Here is a 22,276-nt window from a genome sequence, read left to right as displayed (position 1 = left end):
ATTCCAAAGAAAATATTGTCTTCATGTACTTTAATTTATGACCTATTTAAGCTTAAATACCGTTAGAATTTCTTAAAATTGTATACAAGCTGATTATGAAAAAAAGGAGTTAGGATCTCTCAAACCACTGGTTTGAAAAATCAGGAGGAAAACAATCCCGCCATTTTTTAGTGTTGCATCAGCATAGGCTGCTATTTCCTTCAATGGCTCTTGTAACCAGAGAAGGTACTGAGGTTTCCTTTTCCCAGACTTCCACTGCTTTGCAGGTTTCTAAACTTAACCAATGCCGACACCTATAACTGATAGCTGACAATTCCAAATGCCTAGTCTTTATAGCAAAAGAGGGAGTCTGTTAAGAGAGTGCATGTTTGTACACCTACCCTTCAACAGAGAATGCCCTATCTCCAGATGAACTCTTTAATGAAATGAACTCAGGGGAAGCATGAGAGCAGTAACAGAAAAACGGAGATACCTGCTTAGGCAGCCATAGCAGTTGAATTAATTGTGGCAATGAATACAGTGTCAGATGTCTCAGCCAAAGCCACCACAGCTGCTACTCATGAAATGCTCTTCTTCCCATGATTAGCTTGGGCTGGGGTGGGAAATCTTTTTTTTGAAAGCTTCACAATAAAATTACAAGCAGAATCTTGATTTGTTACATTATATTTCTAAATCTCTTCTCATATACATGAGCAGTTGTGTTTAAGTGCATATCTTTTCAGTCCAAATTCTTGCAAATAAAGGCAGCGACTTTAACACCATGTTTACTTGCTTTCATTAATCTTCCAAGTCAGAATCCTAATAAACTAGATCTAATTTCACTTTTTTCCTGAAAGGTTCCATTTACTTATATATTATTACCTGTGTCCTTTAATTAAAATATTAATCCAGGCAGTCTGGAGTATGTCCAGATGCATTAGAGATAACCAAATAACACTAAACGAAACACTAAAACTACTTACAAAGTTAGTGGGAAAAAAAGCTTTTTCAGTCGATTAATAATAATATTACAAGCTCTATTATGACAATAGAGCAAAACAAAAAAACATTTCCCATGTACTGCTGATTCCTCCTTCTCCCCGTCTCCCACACCCAATCAAGTTCTGTTGAATCTACATCCTAAATAGATCTGAATCCATTCACTTTCAACATTCCCAATGCCACTTTCCTAGTACAAATTAACAACTATGTGAAATTTCTCAAAAACCTCATGACTGGATCCCATGCCCAAAATCTTACCCTCTTTAATTCATTTTTCACATTTGGAGTCATGGTGATCTTTCTAAAATGCAAATCTGGTCTTCTCACTCAGCTGCTCTGTTCTACTTTTAGGATAAAATCAAACTTCTAATGCTTTCAACATTCAAATGATTTCTCTCCCTGCTAACCTCTCCAGCATAATCTCTTACTCGCATTTCACGTACTCCATTCTCTTTCCCTTCTCTCCCACATACAGTCTCTGATCCAAGGATCCTGAATATCTGTCATCTGTTCAGACATTCTTTCAGCCATACTCTCTTTTCTGTTCCTTTACACAAACTATTTCTTCTGCCTGGCACACACTCCTTGCCTATCTCTCAACCACCTACATGCCTACCCCCCCCAAAAAAATCCTCCTCAAAATTCAGATTCAGTTTTGATATCACTTCCTTCAGGAAATTTCCCTTACTCCCCAAGTCTAGGTCATGTTCACAAAGTCCTTATACTTAACTCTATAATATCATTTATATTCTTATGTCACCGTACTCTTAAAGCTGGTCTCTGTCGCTACAAGACAGAGACTAAGACTGTTCTCAAGTCTGTGTCATCTCAATAAACTTTTAAAAATAAGTAACTTTACTGAGATATGATTTCACATACAGCCAAATGAAGAAATTTTACACATACAGTTAGATGAATTTTGATACTGTGTAACTGTCAGCCCAAACAAGATACAGAACATTACCATCACCTTCTAAAAAGTTCCTTGGTGCCCTGTGCAATCAGTTCCCCCATTTTGAACCTCAGCTACCACTGATGTGATTTGTATCACCAGAGATTAGTTTTGCCTATAATATAATCACATATCAACAGAATCATACAATGTGCAGTGTTGTGTACTCTAGCATCTTTCACTTAGCATGTTTTTGAGATTCATTTTTGTTACTGCATGTATCCGTAGTTTCTTTTTATTGCATAGTAGCCGTACAACTGAATAGATATACCACCATCTGTTAATCCAAAACCCTGTTAGTAGACATTAAGATTATATGCAAATTTTGGCTATTATTAAGAAAATTGCTATGAACATTAGTGTACAAGTCTTCTGAGAACATGTTTTCATTTTTCTTGAGTATATACCTTGAAATAGTAATGTTGTCATAAAGAAAGTTTATGTCTAACTTTATTTAAAAACTGCCAAACTATTTTCCAAGATGAAAGTACAATTTTACATTCCCTCCAGCAATGTAAGAGAGTTCTGGTTACTACATTCCTCAAACTTAGTACTGTCAGAATTTTTTTTTTTGGCCGCACCGCGTGTGGCTTGCAGGATCTTAGTTCCCTGACCAGAGATTGAACCTGCCCCAGGGCAGTGAAAGTGCCAAGTCCTAACCACTGGACCACCAGGGAATCCCTTTTTTAATACACATTTCCCTGATGACTGATGATGGTGAGCACCTTTTCATGTGCTAATTGGTTATTCCCATATGAACATACACAACATACATATATTATATACCTGTTCATATATATACACATATATATGTGTGTGTGTGCATATATATATCTGTTTAGATCTTTTGGATGTGTTCCAAAGTGAATGATGTATTAGGGAACAATTTGAACAATGTAAATTTCATGTTTACTTTTGTAAACATTGTCCACAATAGTAGGTGAAGACAAAAAATGTACCCAGCTAAACCAAACCAAATCAGAACACACAGAACACACACACCTCAGAAATGGATCCACTACTTCAATTCATACTATGAGCTACACTCATCCACATCCTATGTTATAATTTTGTCTGATTTCAGATAACCTTCCTCCTATCACTTCACAATAACTAACAAGCTGCAATCCTTTCCAATGCTCATTTCAACAAGCAAATTTCCAGTCTTTTTCAACATAGAGTGCCATATTCATTGTAGTACTTATGTATTCCTTAACCATTTAACATATGTAAAATTTGTTAAAATGTAAAATTGTGCTTTTATTAGGTTCCTATCTTTTTCATTTGTCATTAATGAAGTTTTGGGGTTTCCTCTGATTTTTAACAACACAGTACTTTTTAGGAATATGTATCTTGCACTAGAGCGAAACTATGTAGAAGTGGTGAAAGCAGACACTCTTGCCTTTTTCCTGATCTTGGGTGAAACATTCAGTAAACCACCATTTAGCATGATTTCAGCTGTAGGCTTCTCATATTTAGTCTTTGTCAAATTGAGACAATTCCCTTCTATTCCTAAGCTTGCTAAGAGTTTTGATGAAAAACGGGTACTGAGTTTTGTCAAAAGCTTTTTTTGCATCTATTCATCAAATCATGATTTCTCTTTTTTCTGCTAATATGCTGAAATGAATTAAATCGATTCACTGATAATGAAGTTGAGTCACCCTTGTATTTGTGGGACAATCTCAACATGGTCATGGTGTATTGTCCTTTTTATGTTGCTACATTCGATTTGCTTGTATTTTCTTGAGTGTCTGCATCTAAGTTCATTAGAAATACTGGTCTGCAATTTTCCTTTAATATCTTTAATAGGTTTTGGTATCAGAGTTATTCTGACCTGTAAAACAAATTGGGAATTATTCCCTCCCCTTCTATTTCTGGAAAAAGCCTACAGATTGACATTACTTATTCCTTAAATGTTTGATAGAATTCACCAATCACGAAACTAGGCAAGGAATTTTACTTTGTGAGGATTTTTCTTTAAATTACAAATCTAACTTCTACATATATTCAGGGGCTATTCATATCTGCTACTTCTTCTTTTCATTGAATTTGTCCATTTGTCAAATTTTCTGGCATAAAGTTGTTCATGATATTTCTTACTATCCTATTAATGTTTATAGGATCTGTAGAAATATCCCATCTTTTTCATTCCTGGTATCAGAAATTATGTTTTCCTACCATAGAAAGATTTTTCTCTTTTTTTTTGCGGTACGCGGGCCTCTCACTGCTGTGGCCTCTCCTGTTGCGGAGCACAGGCTCCGGATGCGCAGGCTCAGCGGCCATGGCTCACGGGCCCAGCCACTCCGCGGCATGTGGGATCCTCCCGCATCAGGGCACGAACCCGTGTCCCCTGCATCGGCAGGTGGACTCTCAACCACTGCGCCACCAGGGAAGCCCTGTAGAAAGTTTTTAATTCCCTCTAAGCACTGCTTAGGATGACTCCCACAAACTTCAATATGTTGTGTTTCCATTATCATTCAGTTTGAAATACTTTTAAAATTTCCCTTGTGATTTCTTCTTTGACCCATAGATAATTGAAGATTTAGTGGCCTCATCCTTTAGATAAATGCGGCCACATATTTTACTTACAGACATTATTAACCCTTCCTTAAAATTATATTATTCTTGCCTTAAACTGTCATTTCTCTTTTACAGAAGTTAAAAGAGGTAATTTTTTCTATTTATCATTTATTTACCATTTCTAGTGTTCTTCATTCCTGCCTGTAGCTTCTTCCAGTGCTTTAAGACATCATTCCATTTTCTTCTGTTCTTCACTATTTGATGAGAAGTCACCCATCATTAACCTACTGTTCTCTTGTGTCATTTTTTTGGTGGCTGCTTTCAAGATTTCTGTTTATAACTGGTTTGCAGCAGTTTATGATGTGCTTGGATGTGGTTTTCTATATAGTTACTTGCTTTAGATTTGCTGACCTTCTTTAACACACAGACTGTTTTCTCCCCCAAATTTGGAAAATTATTAATCATTATTTCTTTTTTTAAAAATTGAGATATAGTTCATATACAATTCACTTAAAATTGACCATTTTAAAGACTAGAACTCAGTAGTTTTTAGTATGCAGTTGCCCTCCATACCTGCAGCTTCTTCATCCATGTACTCAACCAACCACGGATCAAAATGTAGTGGGTTTTATCTGTGGATGCACAACTTGTGGATACGGAGGGTTGACTGTACTACACCATTTTATATAGGGGACTTCAGCATCCAGCGGATTTTGTTATGGAGAGGGGGGTCATGGAACCAACCCCCCACAGACACCCAGGGACAACTCTATTCACAAGCTGTACAACCATTACTGCTATCTAATTACATAATATTTTCAACACTCAAGAAACAAACCTTGTATCTGTAAGCAGTCACTCCCCATTCTGTCCTCCCTCCAGCTCTTGAAAACCACTACTCAACTTTCTGTCTCCATGGATTTGCATATTTTGGACGTTTCATATAATGAATCATATAAAGTGCAGCCTTTTGAGTCTGCCTCCTTTTGCTCAGGCTCAGTATGATGTTTCAAGGTTCATCTGTGCTACAGCATGTAACAGTACTCCGTTCCTTTTTATGGCCAAGCTATATTCCATTGTATGGATATACATTTTGTATATCCATTCATCAGTTGATAAGCATCTGGATTGCTTCCACTTCTTGGTTCTTATGACTAAAGCTGCTATGAACAACCATGTACAAGTTGATGGGTAGACATATGTTTTCAATTCCCTTGTGTATATAACTATGAATGGAGTTGGTGGGTCATATGGCATTTGAGGGAATTGCCAGATTTTTCTCCAAAGCAGCTGCAGCATTTTACATTCACAACAGTAACATGTAACATATGAAAAGTACCGATTAGCCCACTCTCTCCAACACCTGTTATTGTCCAACATTTTGATTATAGCTATTTTAGTGGGCATGAAGGGGTAACTCACTGAGGTATTTCTTTGCAGTTCCCTAATGACTAATTATGCTGAGGTTTTGTGGGGGTTTTTTCATTTTTTATTTTTATACAATTTTTAAAGGTTACTTTCCATTTACAGTTATTACAAAATACTGGCTATATTCCTCACGTTGCTCAGTACATCCTTGAGCCTATCTAACACCCAAGAGTTTGTACCTCCCACTTCCCCCACCTCTATGTCTCCTCTCCCCCAACAGTGGTAACCACTAGTTTATTCTCTATATCTGTGAATCTCCTTCTTTTATGTCATATTCACTAGTTTATCCTATTTTTTAGATTCCACACATAAGTGACATCATACAGTATTTATCTTTCTCTGACTTATTTCACTTAGCATAATGCCCTCCAAGTCTATCCATGTTACTGCAAATGGCAAAATTTCATTCTTTCTTATGGCTGAGTAGTATCCCATTGTATGTATGTATGTGTGTATATATATATCTACCACATCTTCCTTATCCATTCATCTGTTGATGGACACTGAGGTTTTTTCCATGTCTTGGCACCTATAAATAATTATGCTTGGTTTCTTTTCATATGCTTACTGGCCATTTATATATCTTCTTTGGAGAAATGTCTACTCAAATCCTTTTTCCATTTTTAATTGGGTTATTTACCTTTTTATTACTAAATTCTAACAGTTCTTTATATATTCGGGACACCAGACCATATTAAATATATAATTTTGCAAATATTTTCTCCTATTCTGTGGGTTGTCTTTTCACTTTCTTTGAAGCACAGAAAGTATTTCATTTTGATGAAGTCCAATTTATCTATTTTTTTCTTTGGTTGCTTGTCCTTTAGTTGCTGGTACCATGTAGTTGTGTTTACTGTTGCTTTGAAACCAGGAAATGTGAGTCAAATCATATTTTTTAAAATTTTCTTTCTGACCCATGCCCTCCTTCCTTTCCTTCTAGGACTCCAATTACATGTATGTTAGACGGCTTGATATTATCCTAGAAGTCACTGGGACTCTGTCCCCACCTGCCTCCAATTTTCTTCTCTCAGTTCTTTACATTGGATAATTTCTATGGATCTGTCAAGTTCACAGAAGCTTTCTTATGCCATCTCCAATTCACTGTTAAGTCCATCAGTGAACTTTTAATTTCAGATACTGTTCTTTTCAGTTCTGCAATTTTGTTATCTTAAGTCACTGAGTTTTTAATAGTTGCTTTAATTCATTTTTTGCTAATTCCAAATGTGGGTTATCTCAGGGTCAATGTCTACTGACAGCACTTTTCCCCTTGATATGGTTCAAGTTTCCCTGCTTATTTGCATGTCTAGTAATAGACGATTGTATGCTAAACATTGTGAATATGGTGTAAGGATTCTAGATTATACTGTCTTTCTTGTTGAGTTTGTTCTGCCTGGAGCCTCTCCTTGATCTTAAAAAGGCTTAATTTTAGGCTTTATTAGGGCAGATCTAGAGCAATCCTTACTCTGTAAGAGGAGTTAAACTTTGTAAAGAGCAAGATGGTAAATGTATTATTTGTGGGCCATACAATGTCTATCGCAAGCACTCAACTCTGCTGTTGTAGTCCAAAAGCAGTATGTAAATGAATTAGCATGGCTGGCTGCATCCATCCATTATTTATGGTCACCAGAATTTATATTCCACATCATTTTCACATGTCACAAAATATTATTCTTTTAATTTCTTTTCAGCCACTAACAAATATAAAAAACATCCTTAGATCACAGGACATATAAAAACAGTCAGTGGGCCAGATTTGGCACACGGGCCATAACTTGCCAAACCTTTCCAAAAGCACAGCCTTTCAGGAATCTAAGAGTAATATCCAGTATATTAACTAGGTCTTTCTCCACTCTGGATGGGCTGAAATCCAACATCTCCAGGTATTATGATATTTCTCCCACTTTTAACCCCCTAACATGCACTCTCTACTAGGCCTTAAGGAACATCACCTACATGTGTGCAGCCCAACCCTCAGCCAGGCACTCTTGGGGAACTCATACTTCTGTACGTACCCTCTTCTTCAACAACCTGTCTAACAAGTTCCAGCTGCTTCAGCAGCCCAAAACTCCAATCTCTGCACCCTCAGTTCAGTAGAGCTTCCTTGCTCTGCTTGAGTTCCACTCCCCATGACATAGTTAGCCAATTACCCTGAAGCACAGAGATGGGCTAAATGTGGGGCTCACCTAGTTTGTTCTCTTTCTCGCTACATCCAGTGCCTGAAAACAGCTCTACTTCATATACTTTGTCTGGCTTTATAGCTGCTTATGACTAGAGGAAAAATACAATCCACTTACTGTCAGAGATGAAAGCAGATGTTAACCACAATAAATATTTGATACATAATTTAATGACTGAACAAACCTTATTTCATAAAGTTTTAAGTATGTGTGACCCTCTGTGATCTCAACCTCTTGGTGTCCACACCTTTCTGTAATCCCTTCCCCTGGAGTGTAGGTAGGACCTGTAATCTGCATTAATCAAAAGAATATGGCAAAGGGACTTCCCTGGTGGCACAGTGGTTAAGAATCCGCCTGCCAATAAAGGGACACGGGTTCAATCCCTGGTCTGGGAAGATCCCACATGCCGTGGAGAAACTAAGCCCATGCGCCACAACTACTGAGCCTGCGCTCTAGAGCCTGTGTGCCGCAGCTACTGAACCCACATGCTGCAACTACTGAAGCCTGCACGCCTACAGCACGTGCTCCGTAACAAGAGAAGCCACTGCAATGAGAAGCCCACGCACCACAACGAAGAGTAGTCCCCGCTCGCCGCAACTAGAGAAAGCCCACATTCAACAACAAAGACCCAAAGCAGCCAAAAATAAATTAAAAATTTTTTTAAAAATGTGGCAGAGATTATGGGATACTACTCCTGTGATTAAGTCATGTTATATAACTCTGGTCTTGCTAACAGACTAGCTCTAGAGGCTCTTTTTGTTGACTCAATGAAGTAAGCTACCATGCTGGGAAAATCCACATGGCAAGGGACTTCAAGCAGTCTTAGGTGCTGAGTATGGCCTCTAGCTAACAGTCAACAAGAAGATATATCCCTCAGTCCCACAATCACAAAGAAATGAACTCTGCCAGCAACCTGAGTGAACTTGGAAGCAGATTCTCAAGTCTCGAGGCAAGAATACAGGCCAGTCAATACCTTGACTACAGCCTTGTGAGACACTAAGCTGAGGATCCAGGTAAGCCTCACCCACAGAAACTGTGCAATAATAAATGTGTGCTGTTTTAAGCTGCTACATTTCTGGTGACCTGTCCCACTGTGATAGACAGATAATATAATACACTATTGATAAAATACTTCAAGACACCCACCAATATATAGAGCTGGGAAGTACAGACAGCAGAAGCATAGGGGAGACCATGAAGTGCACTTAAGAACAAGGAAAGCTACCTCAGATCTATGTCATCAACACACAGTGGAAGGAGCAGAGACATGGTAAATTACCTGAGAGAGAGACACAGTGGCTCTTGGCCTAGTAAGAAAACTTGTCCATCAGAAAAAGGGTGTGGTCAGTCCTACAAGTATAGTCAGGACCAGTGGTAGTGCCTTCCCATGCACCGCAGGAAAGATAGAGTGCCTTGATCCAAAAACCTAAGTTTGTCTGGTCACAATCATTCAGCAGTGTTTTACACAGAAACACCTACCTTAATGCTGACCCAATTTTGCCTAGCAAATGTGAGCTCTGACCCCTAATAATCACTGTCAAGATTCAAAATTTAAATGTCTGTTCTTTTCAAAACCTAAATAAATCAGTTTAGCACCATTTTATTAAGAGAAAAAGAAAAACACTGAATTATTGTTGGGTTTTTTTTACTCCATTAATTTTTTTTTAGGATAGATATGCAATAGACCTGAGCATTTTAAAGAGCCCACTCTCTTCATTCGATGTTACTAAATTTCTGAATCACACTACTAACTTCCCTCTTTAAAAACTGCACATGCTGTAAGCAACCTGTTGATTATAATGCAGCTTTGCAAGCAAAATGCCTATAGGAATAATAAAATAGCAAATAAAAAATCAGAGAGAAATAAAGCAAAGGTAGCAAAATACCAATTGGCAAATCCAGGTGAAAGGTATGTGGGTGTTCGACTCTCAATCTTTCTAATACAGGTTTGAATTTTAAAAAATAAAAGCTGAGGAAAGAGAAATAAAATAATTTTCTCAGGAGGCTAATCAGATTTAGGAATCAAAAATGTCCTTGAAGCTAATTAAGAAAACCATGAAGAAGATACCTTTTTCATTCCTGTTTTGGTAAACAGGAAAAGAAAGCAAAGCAAATCTACATGTTTTAAAGTAGTTAACACTTTACAATTGCATAATATTTCTCTCTCAGAATTCAAAAAATAATATAAAAATTCCTATAAAAACAATTTTCTGAATCATCCTTTACAACCTTTTGGTTTTGTACACACCACTAACTTTTTTTAAAAAATAAATTTATTTATTTATGGCTGCGTTGGGTCTTTGTTGCTGCGCACGGACTTTTCTCTAGTTGCGGCGAGCGGGGGCTACTCTTCATTCTGGTGCATGGGCTTCTCATTGCGGTGGCTTCTCTTGTTGTGGAGCACAGGCTTTAGGCACACACGCTTCAGTAGTTGTGGCTTGCGGGCTCTAGAGTGCAGGCTCCGTAGTTGTGGTGCACGGGCTTAGCTGCTCCGCGGCATGTGGGATCTTCCCGGACCTGAGCTCGAACCCGTATCCCCTGCATTGGCAGGTGGATTCTCAACCACTGCGCCACCAGGGAAGTCCAACACTAACTTTTAAACCTACATTGTTTTCTAAACTCTTGTTATTTAACCCACGGTCTGGTGCATCAACAGCACTGCGAACTTGTTAAAAATGCAGAACCTCTGCCCTCAGCGCAAACCTATGGAATCAGAATCAAAATCTGCACTTTAACAAGACACACATGTGATTTGTACTATGTTAAATTTTGTAAAGTACTGCTCTAGACATTAAAATTCATTTACTATAAACATTATGAATCTATTCAAATGACAAGCATCAAAGTCAGTTAAAGATTAGAGAAAATATGTCCTTTCGAAAAATTTTTAACAGGTTTTCTCCCCAAGAATTCAGTGTGAACTATGAACTGACAGAAATGTGTGTGATGGAGGTGGGGGAATCTCTTGGAGACTTCAGTGTTGCACAAAATCTAATTAAAATCAGTATCTTTGAAAGCAACTGTAAAATAAAAATTCTAAGCAGTCTGGTTAAAGCACACACATCATCTGACACACTCAATACAAAATCATAAAAGATAAAATACTGATGCATCAACTGACAGAAAGTTGTTACTCGATAAATTTAACCTGTTGATGAGAAATTATTTTCTAGAAATTTAAAGAAAACTTGTTTCCTCAATCTAAAAGCATTGCTTTTCTACCTGCAAATTTAATGCTTACTCAGTTTCATTATAATCAATCAAAAGCCGTAAGGCACTACAAGGGGATGTGGGCCTACATCAGGCCGTATAAGCTATCAATTAAATACCTGAGGACGACCTCTGTGGTAAACCAGGTCTTATAACCCTAAATAAAGGGAACTTAGTATAGGGAGAAAGAAATCTGGGCAATAATTTTCCTCCAACACAGGCCAGGGTCAGAAAGAGTAAGAGCAGCTGACAGAAACACGCTGGTAGTCGGAGCAAATTTAAAACATCCTCTAACATTCTGCTTTCTATTTAATTTCTCTAAAAAACTTTCCATCGGGGAAGACAATGTATGACCTACTAAGGATCCCAAAGAGCAATTCATTTTAAAATATCAAGAATAAACCCAGGGCTTCCCTGGTGGCGCAGTGGTTGAGCGTCCGCCTGCCGATGCAGGGGACACGGGTTCGTGCCCCGTTCCAGGAAGATCCCACATGCTGCGGAGCAGCTAGGCCCATGAGCCATGGCCGCTGAGCCTGCGCGTCTGGAGCCTGTGCTCCGCAACGGGAGAGGCCACAGCAGTGAGGGGCCCACGTGTCGCAAAAAAAAGAAAAAAAAAAGAAGCATAAACCCATTACCTGTCAACACAAAAACCGTATTTTTGTGAAAAATAACTATATTTTCCAGGACGACAACAACAACGATTTAGGGAGAAGACCGGCACTGCTGTATAGTTTTGCAAATATCTTTATAATGTCTGGCTTAATGGGAAGTAGATGGAGTTATCTTATTTGCTTCCACATTCAATACTATGCAGCTGTTTTGGTTAAAGTATGTAATTATACAGGTTTATAAAAATATGTAGTTGGAAAAAGTAGTATTTTAATAGTCTTTTCAGATTTATGGATATTCTTTTTTGATACTACATCAATTCAATTAGTTTATTATAACATTAATGTGGAATCTGAAAACACATCAATAAACATTTTGACCTCTGTTACATTAAAATTCCTGATGCCAGCCATGCACTTTAAACAGATCTTTCACACATGCATAATTTCTCAACATAATGCATTGATCATTTGGAAAGTATCTGTTTACTGAGTTAAGGTAGGCCTTCTCCAAACGTTTTCATGTTTCACTATATAAAATTTCTTAAAAATCAATTTGTTAAAATGACCACCAATCTCATCAGAAAATTCTTTGAGAATAATAAAGCTGTCAAGCTCATGGTGACAGATACATGTTTTCTAAAATTCTAATTTTCACTTAAAGTGCAAATCTTATTATTGGAAACAAATACTGTCAGTTGTTTTCTCTGCAATGAGAGGTCACTTTGTTTGTTTTAAAGAAACTAACAAATACCCAAGTGTGAATAAACCACAGTTTGTCAGTCACTCTTTCAAATAAAAAATGCTGTTTCGTGAGAAAAGTGGCTCATGTAGCTCTCAAAGTAAACAAGGGCACAATGCTTTTCCTTAAGACAGCCATCGTATTTGGCACACAGCAGAAGTGCTTTATGTGTATTCCCATTTCACCACATGAGATTAAAAAGACATGTACTTAAGAGTCAAGATTAATAATAATTAATAATTTGTACCACTTCACCCAGGACAGGCCTAGTGTGTGGTGGTGAAGAATACAACGACCACTAGCACATTTTGGTACAGGGCCTTGCTCTGTGCTAAGGTGCCAAAAGTTTTGCTCACCATCGCTTTTGCAGATCAGTACAAATTTAAACACAGTGGAAAGGGCATCTTAATATAGCATCTTAATATTATTATGGAAATGGGAATCCCTATGGATCTGGGTCCATCAAGCACTCTGAGAACCGTAACACTATACCAATCATAAGAATTCTAAGCCTTTCCTATCATTATTACAATCCATCAACTAATTCAACCAATAATTACAGACGGCCTAACAGGCAATGCCAACTAGGTACCATAAAATTTGTTTGAGTATCTTTTGTATCATTCACTCGTATATCCCAGGCTCCTAGAACAGTGCGTGGCTGGCACACAGCAGGCTCTCAGTATTTGTTGAATGAATAAATAAGTGGGTAACTATGATATATTTTAACCTAGATTTCAAAGTCTTTTAGAGTGCATTCTACACACACACACACACACACACAATCAATTACTGGAAATGCTTTTCCACGTAATGGGAAAGACCTGTTAGGCAATATGGAACCTCTACACTTATTATACTTGGAGTAGTTTTACCTTCCTACCATTCTACATTTAAATTATTATACATACAGGCAGTCCTTGTTCTTCATGGTAACTGAAACTCATGCATATTAGAACCATGTCCTCACTCTGTATGGTTCCGTGGTAACTAACATCTGTGGTAGCATGGTGCTGTGCAAAGTATATCGTGCAAATAACAGTGAAATAAATGCAAACGCCCCACAAATCCACTTTCAGTAAAACGGAAAGGAAAGTAACTTAGGAAGACTGGGTGAGCCTTTGGGCAATGACTTTGAATAAGTGACCCTAATGGGAAAGCAAATCAGACACCTAAATGACTTCTCAAACTATTAGCATGTCTCCCTCCCACTATATGTCACCATTTGAGAATCACTACCTAGTGATCAATTAATAGAGGGGGTTCCAATCCTTCAGCGGTACTTGCTTGTGGGGTGGAGGATGGAGAATCAGGGTGTTTAGTGAGAAAGAGTGATGAGATTTTTATAAAATAATGAGACAAAATTAGGTTACAAAAAATCTAGCCTGGACTCTTAAAAACTACAGGAATTAATATTTCTCAAAACAGACTTAAATCAAGTCTTTGTATTTCTGTCTCCTAACGCTTCTTTTCATTCCATCAAAAGAGCCTTAGAGTTACTCAGTGTTAGGTTGCCTCCTTCCCCATTCCCAAGCCCACATGCACTCAGGATTTTGTTCTTCCTATTTGAGGGTTTTTTTTAATGAATATAAATATTCCAAAATATTATAAATTTTAAACATAGTGCATCGAGCTCCAACAAAGAATACGCACTTATACGTTAAATGTTTAAATGGTTCTGTCAAGATTTAAGAAGAAATTGAAAGGCATTTTATAAACACCAATGGCAACTTAGCAAATAAAAAGTATCACGGGAAAAGCAATAAACAACTTAAAAAAAAAATTCTACTCTAAGTCTACTTACTAAGTAGTACCACAAGTGGGACAAATGGGAAATGTTATTTAAACTATACCTTAAAATGTACTGTGATGTTCCAAGGAAGAGCTGAACTTGATGCAAGAAGATCAAAGAGCAAACCAATTGGATAATGCCTAAAAATGAAAGAGTATATTTTAAGATAAAATAAATATTTAAAGTTAAACTACAACTCCAAAATAAATTTCCAGCATGTTTCAACATCAAACATCAGGGGACTTCAACCACAAATCACAGAAAGGTAATGTTTTACACAGTTACTTGCCTGGGCTAATATGGCATAGTTTCTAGGCATTGGGTGTTTTTTTTTTTTCTTTCTAACCATACCGTTCCCCAGGGAATCCTCAATATACATAATGAAATTGTACTAAGGCACCTTTTATCAGCCATGAGCACGGTGATGTCACAGTACTGCCACATCTAATTATCATCCAAGCATTCATATTGGGCAACCAGTTTTTTTCTAGAGGGGTGGGATAGGGAAGGTGGGAGGGAGGGAGACACAAGAGGGAGGAGATATGGGGATATATGTATATGTATAGCTGATTCACTTTGTTATAAAGCAGAAACTAACACACCATTGTAAAGCAATTATACTGCAATAAAGATGTTAAAAAAAAACACCTCAAAAGTTTAGAAAATGTTAAGAACTGAGAAGAGCACCTAAAAGAGCATGCAATCACCTATTTTGTACTTATTACTATTAACATTACAGTATATAAATTTCCAGTCTTTTCGTTATGCATACATATCTAAATATACATTAGGCTTATCCTTTACAGACTGCTATAACCTGCTTTTTTCATATAACAATATGTGAACATTTTCCAAGTCACTGAATATTCTTCTGTAGCCTAATAATAAAATAATAAATAAAATAATAATAAAATAATAAATTTGGGACTTCCTAAATGAGAGAACATTTCCTAATATAACCATTACTCACAGTGAAGCGAATTATTTAGTAACAAACAAGTTAATAATACAAACCTTGCAGATTTCACTGGACAAATCTTATTTTTTACATCCTTTTAAAGAATCTAAAGTAGCTTAATCAGTGAATCAGAATAAATAATCCTCCCAACAAAGACAAAAAGAAGACTGTCTGGTTTTATGTACAGTCCCGTTCTTTCCTATATATTAGTGAATTACTCCTAAATTTAAGAGTGGAAAACTTTGACAATACATCTAATTTCCTTCCAAATGAGTGACCCAAATATATGACCTGATCGATATTCAAATATTAGCTAATACTACTTATGTTTGCTTACATCTACATAATATAATCGTGGAAAAATCATCAGTCATTAGAGATCATATATTTACTTAGAATGAATTTAAGATGAATGCCCTGCTAGCAAAATGCAGCAGTGAGTAGTTTTAGTCATATGTGTGTTGTATCTCTTAATAAAACCCTCAAACTTCTCTCTAGTCGGAAGTCAGTATCTAACACAAATCCTTCATAACTAGGAATGAATATGAAGTAAATCTTGAATTAACTAAATTACAGAATGCTTCCTTTAGGAAATTCTCTAATCAGGAAAAATTCCAGTCTCAGTTAAAAACTGAAATAAAAATACTAATTAAAAAAACACAAAAATATTGCACTATAAACAAGTTATAGATTCTATCCAATTCTGATCTTTCTCTCTGACCTCTTAAAATTGCACAGGCTCTACATAATGCCCTGCACTTTTACAAATTAGACCTTTTTTAGTCTTCATGTCCCTCTGAGTTATGTGCAACTAGGTTAAGAATGAATATGGGTACTTAAACTAATAGAGCATACTGCTTTCCAAACTCAATGCAGCACTGCAGATATAATTATAGAATCCCTTTAGCAAATTATTGACCTATTGGATAGATTCACCAGTAACCCCATAAAATGACTAGCAATTCAGTGTTGTACACGTTCTCCACCATTCACAAATGGAACTATACACAAATTCTAAAGTTAAATCAAATATTATCTTAAAGTAATCTATACAATCACATAAAATCAAGTACAACCTTAAAAATAAATAACAAGTATTTGAGTTAGAATACAATTTAAACATAAAAAGACTCAAAATAATCAGTTATTTTTTTACCCTCAATATTAAAAAAAAAAAGGGCCTGCAAGTGCACAGAATCTTGAACAAAGTAGCTAATAGCTGCTGAATGCATAAATCAAAGATCCACAGAATAGTTAACCCTTGGTATACCATGAAGATCCAATGCACCCAATTTTAGGTTCTGAACTTCTTTTCTGAGCAGCTCTATTTTAAGATTAATACTTTATAACTTTTATTCTTTTTTTTAAAGATTTTTTTGATATGGACCATTTTAAAAGTCTTTACTGAATTTGTTACAATATTGCTTCTGTTTTATTTTTTTGGCCATGAGGCATGTGGGCTCTTAGCTCCCCAACCAAGGATTAAACCCGCACCCCCTGCACTGGAAGGTGAAGTCTTATCCACTGGACCACCAGGGAAGTCCCCCCTTTTATTCTTTCTTAAAAGTCTTCCAAAAATCACAGAGAAAACTCACTTAAGAAAAAAGAAGAAAAAAACTTAGTCTGTCTAGTAACTGCCATGTGAATTCACTGGACCCTTCTACAAATCTAAGATATATTGTGGTATCTTAGTGATCCTATTTTTTTCCTCTATCTTGAAACATTTTGCTATTTCATCATTCTAGGGATTATTTCATCATTACTTATCAATTATTCCTAACTAAAAAATAGATTAAAATAATAAGAATTTGGAAGAATAATGTTATGCCTAGAAGAAAGATGTAATAATGCATCCTTCTTCCATTTTCTTACTTTGTCACCCAAAACATTATATCATATTCCAAAAAGCATAAAATAAGGACGCAGACCCCATCTTTGGAGTCTGCTTTTATCTCTCATTAATACAGCTGAAAATTCAAAATGTCTTATTTTCCACCTATATCGACAGAGGAAGATGTTACATAATTAGATAAATCAAAAGATTTTTGCAAAGAGACAGATAGCAGTACTTTAGACTTTAATGACATTGGTAAACTGATCATATAAGTGAAATCTCAGACTATGAGTCTTTAGATGATGATATCCTAGGTGAATTTTATAAAACTCAAGAACTAATGCATAAACAATGTATTTCTAAGGACATATGGCATTCTTATCCACTTAGTCATTCAAAACAAAGGATTTCTTCATACAGTATTTCATGACTAGAACCTAGACCATTCCATTTTGCTAAAAGGATGTGGATCAGTATTCTTATCTTTAATGCCATTTGTACACTGCAATTTACTTGACAGTAAGTGGGCAAATATTAAAGCCAGATTTGTACACAAAGATGACTGGAAGGAATTAGATGATGTAGAAATAAACAATTGGACTGCTCATTCAGGATGCTTACTCATGTAATAAAGAAATTATTTTACAACAAAATCACGATCTAGGGTTTTTTAAATTTCGTAAAGTATTGCCGTTAAACGCAAGAAGAGCCAGAAGCGATGACAAGATGGAACCTCATACAAGTCTATTTGAATGTTTGACAACTAATGAGCAGTAACTTGCACTGAGGACATTGCCCACTTCTGGTATATATATACCTTTGAAACCAGGAAAACATGGAGTGAAAAATTGAATTTCTATATTTAAATGCTTATTAAAATTTCTATAATAAAGTTGTTATATGCCATTCCTTTATACTTCTCTAAGTTATTTATAAAGTGACTTACACACACATACACACACACACACACACACACACACACACACACACACACACACACGCACACACACATATATTTTAAAATTCATTGGTCTCAAATAGTTAATGATGGGCTTCCCTGGTGGTGCGGTGGTTGAGAGTCCGCCTGCCGATGCAGGGGACACAGGTTCGTGCCCCAGTCCGGGAAGATCCCACATGCCGCGGAGCGGCCGTGCCCGTGAGCCATGGCCGCTGAGCCTGCGCGTCCGGAGCCTGTGCTCCGCAACCGGAGAGGCCACAACAGTGAGAGGCCCGCGTACCGCAAAAAAAAAAAAGTAAAGGATGATGACTTTTTCCTGATATACTAAGGGTTAGGATGGAAATTTAAGTATGATAATTTCTAAAACTTATATTTAAGATTTAAAAATATAAAAAATGTTAACATAAGAGCATTCTAAATAATACAATAGCTAACAGTTATCCTGTAACAATCGTTAGAAATAAAACTAAGCCAGAAAAATTTAGGAGTAAAATAACTATTTACTTCTATCTATTGTCAAAGTATATAGACCATACGTGGATCATCAATGCAGATGCTTATGTCAGAACGATTTTGATGCAAGTATTATACTAACTCCAAACAAATACACCACCTGAATTAACTGGTTCCAAGATTGCTTATTTCTGATGAATCTATTAATATGCAAGAAAATCTAAAAAACAGAACTGGCAAAAATTAAAAGTACTGACTTTCTCTTACACTATTATCTGATTTATGTCAAAGATTTCAAAGTACTAATTTGCACAATTCCTCTAAACAGATATTCCATGTAATTCTGTTACGAGGCTCCTAACCCATAACACAGAAACCATGTAAGCCATAACTGTGAGTAAATCGTAATGTAGCCATTTGGCTGTTACATTGCTATTCCTGCCAATTTAACCTAAATTTAAAAGAAAAGGAAGTGGTGAGGATTTGAACCTGGAATACCGCAGAAGAGGACCAAACTGGTAAAGGTTCAATCTACCGCGCTATAAAAATTAACTGCACCGGAATATTTAGTGTTGTGTCTACTTTCACATTTTATTCATTTTCTTTCTCTTCCTTAAATTGCTCTAGCCTTTTCTAAATTCAATTCTCTAAATGAATTAACGTTTTTTTTTTTTTTGCATAAGTTGCTTCTTCTTTACCCTTTCATTACTGCTAAAATACATATACATACTGGCACATGGCATGGCAGTAACAGATACGCTTTGAGGTCAGCCAAGGGTGCTCATTCTAGTCTAAACATCTGCAGTTAGATAGCAAACCAGTATTTTAAGATCAGCATTGAAAGGAATCTTCCCTATATACTAGAGAACTATTGTCCCACTCCATTTCACTGAAATAAATGCATCCTATTCATAAGTTTGCTACATTAGTGATTCACTGAAAACAGGATTACATTCTAATGAATAAGGGTTTAACTCAAACGTAAACCAAAGTAATTTAATGATTACAATCTATTTTGCGTTACTCTGTCTATAGTACAAACACAGACAACTACAGGCCAGTGCTGTGTTTCTCAGCTTTCTAAGCCTATTCTTATGGATGGAAAAGTACAGAAATAACCAACTAAAGGGATACTACATGTATAAAATGCTAAGTCAACCACATTTCAAAAAATCTAGTTTACAGAATAATTTATAAAATTCTAAAAATGCACAACCTTAGAAAAATGACTGGACATAAGAGAAGAGCCTGCACAATATTTACAATTAAGATGTTTAAATTACTTTGTTAAAATTTACTTTTGAAATCACATAGGTACAGTATTAAATTCTGGGTCACTGTATTATGCCTACATTTAAGATCAACATCAGTATTTGCTGCCTTTTTTTTTTTAATTCCAAAGGTAGTTTCAACATTTTCAACAACCAGTCCTGAAAATAAGTCAATTTACACAAAATAATAATATCCTTGTTGAGACACTTGTTTTACAGTTGACAAAGAACCTTTTTCTAAATTTTGTACCTGGAGGCCTAAGATCTAACTAGCATTAGGGTATACTAACAAAGTATTCTTTAGAAGAACCAAGAGCTTTTCTCTTAAGATAAGCCTAATATAAAAGTAACAAATACAAATTTTGAACACTTGAGTTATGGTAACAAGAAACTTTATCCCTTAAAATGCAATGTTAGAGCACCCTCTGCTGACTAATCAACTCAAATCACTCTTTAAAAAGAGATCCTTAATTTGAATTAAGATCAGCACTTTCCATTTCCCATAAAATTTTTAAAAGCACTAATCAGATAAGGCCTCCTTGGCATCTCTCTACAAATCAACAACATATTAAGTATTCATTATATGCATACCACTGTTCTTAAATACTTTTCTATTCTAATATAGACAAATTAACATAAGTAATTAGAACATACAGAATCAGAGAAAACAACAACTAAGAAAGAGAGTATCAGCATGTATGGTAGAAAGAGCCCTCAAAATATGTCCTACTTGCTCATTTGAGTAAGTTATTTATTTGAGCCTCAGTTTTCTCAATTAAAAAAAGAGACTTATTTAGATTCATTTTTTCATTCAACAAACATTTATGTAGCACCTCTTACAAGCTACTGCTTAAGGTACAGAGCACCTGCTCAAGCATCTCACAGATGATTAAATATTTGTAATAATAATTAATATGAATAGGAGAAAGGGTTACAGAGAGAGAAGGAATATCAATTTATGCTTTCTTCCTTCTTTTATGAATTGTCTAAACTGGTGTCTGATTTCCTTTCTCACTTGAATTTACTTAAAACTCCAAAGAATCAAGTATAAGGCAGATATTATCATCCTACTGAAATAAATGCTCCTCTATGCTTAAGACACATTTATGGTCTCAAAAGTCCAAGTCCTACAAAGCTTCAGTGGTAGCTGCTTCCCTACAATGATTATCCTATCCTATGAAGCCCCTGCTTAAATGCCAGATAGATATCGACATCCTATTTCCAGGAAGATAACTCTTCTCACACAAGAGAAAATTGCTATTGTTGGGAGCAAAGAGAGAAAAGATCAGAACTTAGTCCAGAGGTCCTAAATTCTATTCATGCCTCGATAAGTTATTCATTCCTCAAATATATGGAATACCTAACACTACAGGAAAAGCTGTATCAAAAGCCATTAAATACAATGAGTGTACAGCAAGACACAGCTATGAAAGTGGTATCATGCATAAAAAGTTTATGCTAACACCCCAAAAACTAAAATGAAGATATGTGAACACAACTGCTTTCACATAAGCTCTCTAAAAGGAAGAATAATTTCACTCTTTAATAAAAGACTTTCAGAAGGGATAAATAATGACAAAGTAGGAACACGTCTCTTGAAGCCAAAATCATCACTCTGTCGTAACAGGGAGGAATGAGTCCAAATGTTGTTTACTGATATCATATACAGAATACAAACCTACAGAAGACAAATCATAGCAAATACAAAAATAATCACCACACAAGATAAATTAAAACGGCAGCTGAAAGATGATGACTTAATAATCATTCACTATAAAAGCTAAATTGAGGTTTCCCATCTTTTCCAGAGTTTCTCAACTGGGGGTGGTTTTGCACCCCTTGCCCCAGGACATTTAGCAACATTTTTACAATCACAACTGAAGGGCGTGCAACTGGCAATAGTGGGTAGAGACCAGGGCTGCTGCTAAAAACACTACAACATACAGAGTAGCTCTCCCACAGCAAAGAATTATCTGGGTCCAAAATGTCAGTAGAGCCCTTGTTGAGAACCCATGCTTTACAGTGATAAAACTGAAAAGCCCACTGTCAGTCACATGAGTTCTTAAGGGAATCTATAACTAACACACATAAAGCAATACAATTTCAACATCCATCTATAATACAGATAGAACTGTCAAGAACACAGAGATACCCTATTGCTGCTACTCACCCACAATCTTTCCCCCTCCTTCCTCTCCCTCTACTCTCCTGATCCTTGCTCCTCTTATACTTCTTCTAAGCCACCTTCCCATTCCAAAACCTCCAATTCTTCTGAGAAATAAAAAGAAACAGAAAACATTGACTTATCTACGCTGCCAGAGGTCTAGAACTATTCAAGAGTCATAATGAGTCTGATAATGTGATTATGAAGCTCAGTATTCTGTTTTGACTA

The 22,276-nt window shown here is 36.2% G+C and overlaps 1 protein-coding gene across 5 annotated transcripts in view; it reads right to left on the bottom strand.

Annotated features, from left to right (window-relative positions):
- Positions 1 to 22,276, bottom strand: part of ATG5 (autophagy related 5) — a 119,293-nt gene that overhangs the window by 81,439 nt on the left and 15,578 nt on the right. For all 5 annotated transcript variants that reach the window (XR_003429321.1, XM_027089556.1, XM_027089575.1 and 2 more), the window contains one exon: positions 14,472 to 14,550. Coding sequence is in view for 4 of the 5 variants with exons in the window: in XM_027089556.1 (XP_026945357.1) it covers positions 14,472 to 14,550 (79 nt within the window). In the remaining variant the exon portion in view is untranslated. The remainder of the gene's footprint in view (positions 1 to 14,471; positions 14,551 to 22,276) is intronic.

Source organism: Aethalodelphis obliquidens, unplaced genomic scaffold (genome assembly GCF_003676395.1).
Source record: "Aethalodelphis obliquidens isolate GAN/ISIS:26980383/991018 unplaced genomic scaffold, ASM367639v1 scaffold3, whole genome shotgun sequence".
Classification (NCBI taxonomy): domain Eukaryota; kingdom Metazoa; phylum Chordata; class Mammalia; order Artiodactyla; family Delphinidae; genus Aethalodelphis; species Aethalodelphis obliquidens.
This window is presented reverse-complemented; position numbering and strand designations above follow the sequence as displayed.